This window comes from Dendroctonus ponderosae, unplaced genomic scaffold (genome assembly GCF_020466585.1).
Source record: "Dendroctonus ponderosae isolate FM_Combo_2020 unplaced genomic scaffold, Dpon_F_20191213v2 Dpon_F_20191213_10, whole genome shotgun sequence".
NCBI lineage: Eukaryota > Metazoa > Arthropoda > Insecta > Coleoptera > Curculionidae > Dendroctonus > Dendroctonus ponderosae.
Window position 1 is genome coordinate 6,086,658 of NW_026017111.1, and position 5,757 is coordinate 6,092,414.

At 43.3% G+C, this 5,757-nt stretch overlaps 2 protein-coding genes across 2 annotated transcripts in view; one reads left to right on the top strand and one right to left on the bottom strand.

Moving 5' to 3' along the window:
- The window catches only part of LOC109543535 (caspase-2), an 8,282-nt gene extending 5,329 nt beyond the window's left edge, over positions 1-2,953 (bottom strand). Inside the window, exon 1 of the mRNA XM_019913306.2 lies at positions 2,171-2,953. Within this exon, the coding sequence (XP_019768865.1) occupies positions 2,171-2,773 (603 nt within the window). The 5' untranslated portion in view covers positions 2,774-2,953. The remainder of the gene's footprint in view (positions 1-2,170) is intronic.
- Positions 2,954-3,541: 588 nt separating this feature from the next.
- The window catches only part of LOC109543541 (WD repeat-containing protein 37), a 4,766-nt gene continuing 2,550 nt past the window's right edge, over positions 3,542-5,757 (top strand). Inside the window, exons 1-6 of the mRNA XM_019913313.2 lie at positions 3,542-3,752; positions 3,804-4,038; positions 4,096-4,203; positions 4,266-4,454; positions 4,574-4,746; positions 4,799-5,051. Coding sequence (XP_019768872.2) covers positions 3,816-4,038; positions 4,096-4,203; positions 4,266-4,454; positions 4,574-4,746; positions 4,799-5,051 — 946 coding nt within the window. The 5' untranslated portion in view covers positions 3,542-3,752; positions 3,804-3,815. The remainder of the gene's footprint in view (positions 3,753-3,803; positions 4,039-4,095; positions 4,204-4,265; positions 4,455-4,573; positions 4,747-4,798; positions 5,052-5,757) is intronic.

The following is a 5,757-nucleotide window of genomic DNA, read 5'->3' on the forward strand; positions in this document are numbered from 1 at the left end:
ACACCACCTCGGCGGTGAGGAAAGGGTTTTAGTGGGTAAACAGCTTAGCTGGAGTCCCACACAACCCAGAGCGACAGACCACCAGCTCTGGGAGTACATAAAAGAGCATTTCCCAAACCTCACCGGAATTTTTTTTTTAATTCGAACCCCGAAACAAAAAACCGACATTTGAGGACACACTGGCGCTTAACTGTGCATAGCTGTTCATATACTGGACAATTGTATCCTGGTGACTAAAATCCAACATAAAGTAAGAGAGGATCGACTTGCTGCTCTGCCTGCTCTTAAGCAGGAACAGACGGAAAACGGGTGCGAGTTATCCAAGAACGGATAGAAACTGTAACTGTCAGAAGAGAGCAGCTGAAGACAATAAGAAGTGCAAGTGGAAACCTATACGGAAACTGTTAACGAGAAAAATATCGAGCAAGAAAAAGAATTTCTAAAGCGTCCGAATATTCTAATTACGATGCAAGCTGAAAGCAACATCTTTGGTAGTGGTTCCATGTGCAAAAGCAGCCAAATTGCTTTTGGAACCTGGAAATTTTAAATCAGTTCTATGTGGTTTCTTGGCTTCAAAGCTTTTTCTTTACTAAATAATATGGTCGGATGAACATTTCGTTTCCACTAACGGTGTATTCAACAGGAAAAATGTACATTTTTGGTCATCTGGGCTGCAATTTTGGCACCAAGAATAAAGGCACTCGAATCGTACACAATCTGGTCTAGATTGTGTAAAAGAACTTACGACCCTGGCTGTGAGCTCAAACAGAGTAAAACTCAGTTAGGCAACTGGAACAAACAGGAGTAAAGAAAAATTTTTAAAGCAGGGGCCGAGCTACTACTGACAAACCAATAACCTGCTTGTGGCATATCTCATGTCCAAGTTAGGGCGGGAGTTGGGCAATGCATCTTGGAAGAACATGGAAAGTACTGGGAGGAGACACCGCAACTCCTTACCACAAGGCAGTTGGTGGACCTCCACAACCAGTGCGTAAAAATGAACTGCTAGATCTCAGCAGGCAAAAAAATAAGGAGGATAGTGGCCTTTTCAACAGGACACAACTCCCGCTAAAAACACCCCTTCAGGATGGGACCGAGCGATCAACCGACCTGCAGGGGGTGCCAGTTAGAGGACGAAACTACTCTACATATTATGTGTCACTGCACGTCATAGAATTCTTCTGGAATTCATAGAATAAATAGGGATAATGAAGGAGTAAAATACGCAGGCAGAATAGGACATAAATGACCGCGGTGCTAGGCCAAACACCACCTCGGCGGTGAGGAAGGGGTTTTAGTGGGTAAACAGCTTAGCTGGAGTCCTACACAGCCGTGAGCGCCAGATCATCAGCTCTTCAGATCATTATTTAGAAGCCCCCGATAAGCACTTTAGCCGAAGTACTCGATTTACCTGCCCACAACTCAAGAAGGGTTAAATAATATCGGTCGGTTCGATTCCAACATAGACATGTAAGTACTTGTTCTGAGACGTCCTGGTCAGCACGATCACCCGATATCACCCCGCTTGATTTTTTAGTGTATAAAGAATTATGTTTATAAGCTAAGTTTTGCAATTGAAAAAGACCCCGTAGATTGGTGGTTGCACCTTTTGAAAGTGTGACGCCCGAAATGCTGAGACCTCTTATATGTAGAGGGACAGTTAGAGATATTTAAGATGTTTTTCAAGTGAATTTCAATACATTCAAGGTTTTGTGGGAAAGTGTAGTACGATTTGCTCCAGCTTTGATATTAACGCCAGAAAATAAATTTTAGCTTTTTCCAAATAAGTCAGAAACGAAATTTCGTAACAAAGATCTGAGAGTACATTTTTTTCGTCTTTTAATCGCCCAATTTTTTTCCAATTTAACCAACTTCGTATCATCTACGGTTTCCGATATCCCCATTCTTATCTTGGACCGTGACTGCAAGCGTTAGAACAAAGGGATGCAACACAAAAAGCTCTGTATCTCAGGAACAACGCGTTTGCGGAAGTATATTAATACGAACTTTTCTACCCTCTTTTACTTCCCCAATCAACAACTTGATCGCCCTGTACCATTTCCCCGACACTAGCAAATATTTTGAAGATTTCTCTTCAGCATTCCTATGCAACGTTTCTCCTTTGAACGAACTGATTAAACTTAGTGCATTAGTAAAGAAAGGATCTTACCCAGCCACCCATTTGCGTGAACAGCTCAGTCAAATTGTCCTCATCAACTTTGGCCCCCTTTCGGGGTTTATGTCGTTCATGCGTAAAGTTGTGATTGTTAATAATTAGGACGTTTCCCCTGTTCTTCGATCTGCATTCATAGTAGGGAATATTTGGGTTGTGTTGAGAAGTGTCCAGGAACTTTGTGGCAAGTTCCACTTTAATGGTCAACGGGATCCGGCTGTGATTAACTGGTGAAAACACCTCCGACTCAATAGATGAGTTGATGTCGTCCTCAGTGTCCTCGTCATTGTCTTCGTAAAGAGGCGTTCCAAACGGTGTTATTCCGGACTTCTCTGCGGCGAGTGTTCGGGCCAGTTCAGACTGGCCTATCGTGGTTAGCCAATCAACCAAATAGTTGTAAGCAGCCTCTTCCTTATCGATAAGGGCGTCGAGGAATCTGATTTTGTTGTAGCGTTCATCGCGACTTGCAAAAAGGTTGCGCACCTCAGTTTCCGTGAAAATCGTACAGTCCTGGAGGCTTTTGGCCAAAGACTGCAGCTCGGTGAGTCGCAGCAACCTGTCTTTGTGGACTCTTAACAATTCGACTTGTTCATCCCGCATAGTTAGATCAATTTACAAAAACACTGATTAAAACACAAATAATCTCGCTGGTTAAAAATGGGGGGCTCATTCTGGCTCCGAACCTACGGGCCAATCATTGCAGCGACTGCAAACCGAATCAGAAAGAAACATATAAACAAAGGAAATGAGGTTGGGAAGTCTATCCCCGTCTAGTTGTAGCCCCAACGTTTATGTGGGCGCAAATCCCGACAGCTTTGGCCCTGGTGAATGGCGCGCAGTTTAAAAATTTACATTTAGTGCTTCTTGAAGGAGTATATTTAAATGAATTTCAATATTTCAGTATTGGTTTGAATTGTTCTTATATTTTATTTGTAAGTTTAATTTGAGTCACACCACTATTTTTCCCTTTACGAGACTGTTTTTTAACTGAAAAGATTCGCCTTTGCTTATTCACCTTTTTATTGTCTCTACGACGTTTAAAAATCTACTGCCGTGCACTTTAATAGCATTTAGTGATGTTTCTAGTGACAAACTAGAATTCACTAGAAAGTAACAAACTTAATAACGGATTTTTTATTGGAAGTAATTAAAAACTGCCACTTTTCGCACAGAAACCATTATGATAAAGAAACACAGCCTCAGAATTGTCAACATGCTGGATGCAATTTATTTAAATATGCTCGTTGAATTTGTTTTGCCTTTGCAAAAATACTTCACAATCTTAAATGTAAATGTTGAAACTTCGCGCCATTCAGCGGCATTAACTGTCAGGATTGGCGCCCACGTAAATGTTGCGCCTACCACTAGACGTGAGTGATTGTCAATGTTCTCATGTCCATCAATGACACCTAAGCCCTGAATGTTTTCAACTAATTAAATTAAATAAAAACCTTAATTGCACCTAAAACCTTGACCTCCAGTCAGAGTTTCATCAATTGATTGGTCGTCATAAATGTGTCACCAGATGGTTTGATAACAGTCTCTGTAGAACCCCCTCAAAGTCCTAACCTGCAAAAGGGTGAGCCCCCCAGTGTAGCTGTCAGTTTTTACTCTAAATCCTCGATTGCAGCCCCCATTCATCATGTCAGGCCATCCGAATGCGGCCTACAGCAAAATCCAAAAGGTCAAAAGGGGCTCCTTGAATCGCCCCCAAAGCGCCGCCATCATGGACAGTGACTTTTCCACGGGCTTCAAGAGCGACATTGAAAACGACTCAATTTCGCTGGCCTACAAAGCCCGACTGCATGCACTGTTCTCCCAAATTGAGCGCGAGTTCGATTTGCTCTATCAAGAAAACCAGAACCGTAGGCTTGTTTCAACTGCATGCAACATCTAAGGGCAATTATTTTATCTATTTCCAGTGCAGGACAAGATTGAAGTACTCAACGAGAAGCTGGAAAAGGACACCTTTGATAAGCCGGACTGTCCAGACTTTGAGAGCAATTTTTCCAAGGTGCTCACTAAGAAACGTGAGTGCGGATGACGTGAAGGGTGGTGTGGGCCTGCTTAACTCACCCTGATCATTTCACAGTCAGCTCATCCTCGCAGAAGTCGAAGACTGCTCACAAATTGAAGGCGCAAACTAGCAAGATCGTGTCCAGCTTCAAAGCCCCCCAGTACAGTTGCAGTCTGCTTAAAGAGTACGTGGGGCATAAAGATGGGGTTTGGGAGGTATCAGTGGCTAGGCCAGGGGTCCCAATAATTGGAACTGCTTCAGCAGGTAAGAAACGAAAATTCTTCTGTACTAAAAAAAGTTTTTTTCTATAAGGGGCGCATATTATTAACCGGTCTGATGTTGTTAATAATTACGCTGGAACTAATTTGGACGCATCCTCACAGATCATACAGCCTGCATCTGGAGCATTGAGTCAACCAGATGCCTGCTCCAGTACCAAGGCCATTCGGGCTCAGTGAATTCCATCAGGTTTCACCCGGCTAAGGACCTGGTCTTGACTGGGGGCGGCGATGGAGTGGCGCATATCTGGCAAGCGGCCCTCAATTGGGACCTACCTGTAAGCCAGTCACTCTAGGTTGGCCATGCTCACTGCTTCTATCCTCATCTAGAAGGGGCACTCTTCGGAAGAAGAGCTAGAAGAAGGTAGCGAGCAATTGGTACCGGGCGATGACTCCTCGGAAATGGTGGCTCAGCAAAGGGGCTCCTATTTGAGGACCCCAGTAGGGGAACTGAGTGGGCATTCCGGTGCTGTGGCCGCAGCCGAGTGGCTGGCCGGAGCTGAGCTGGCCATCACAGCTTCTTGGGACCGGCTGGCTATTCTGCATGATGTGGAGACCTGCACTCAGCTGTTGACTCTCGCAGGTAAGATTCAAGATGTGTTTATTGGAAGTGTGTAATTATTCTGTTTTCTTCTGACATTCCTAAGTTATTAGCGCCCCATACACGTGCAGATTATCCGTACAGTTCAGATACGTAGAGATTTGATTCGCCAGATCCAGATCGGACGAATTAAATCCTTTCCTGTCCACTAATTAATTGGGATTGGAAGTATCAGATCCGTCCGTTAGTGGAGTGAAATCTTACGTTTCAGACAGACTTGGTCTGGCGCGTGGTATTTCAAGTGAACTCAAAGATCTGGTCGTGGCAGAGGCAGATTAGTTAAACTAAGTGTTTAAAATGCGAAGCAAGAAACGGATAGCTATTGCTTGTGCTGGCATCATAGTGGTTTCAGAAGATCTACGCAAAAAAAGTGAGAAGAAAGTGGGTAGACTAGAGACTATAGACTGGAAGGGCTTCGGCAGCCAAAGAGAAAAATGCGACAAAAAAAATTAGAAATCGAATGCACGCTGGGATTTTTTTATAAACACGTTATTAAAACAATTAAATACATAATTATAGAAAAACAAACAAACGATACAAACCGAACTAATTAAAACAAACGTTAAAAAGGCAAATTGATCTACCACGATGTGTTCTGTGCACACTAATCATTAGGTACCCTTTAGTTAAACCCCGGCTGTTCTGGGCAACCTATTTTGTTCGCTCATACAGTTGTTCGTAAAACCTA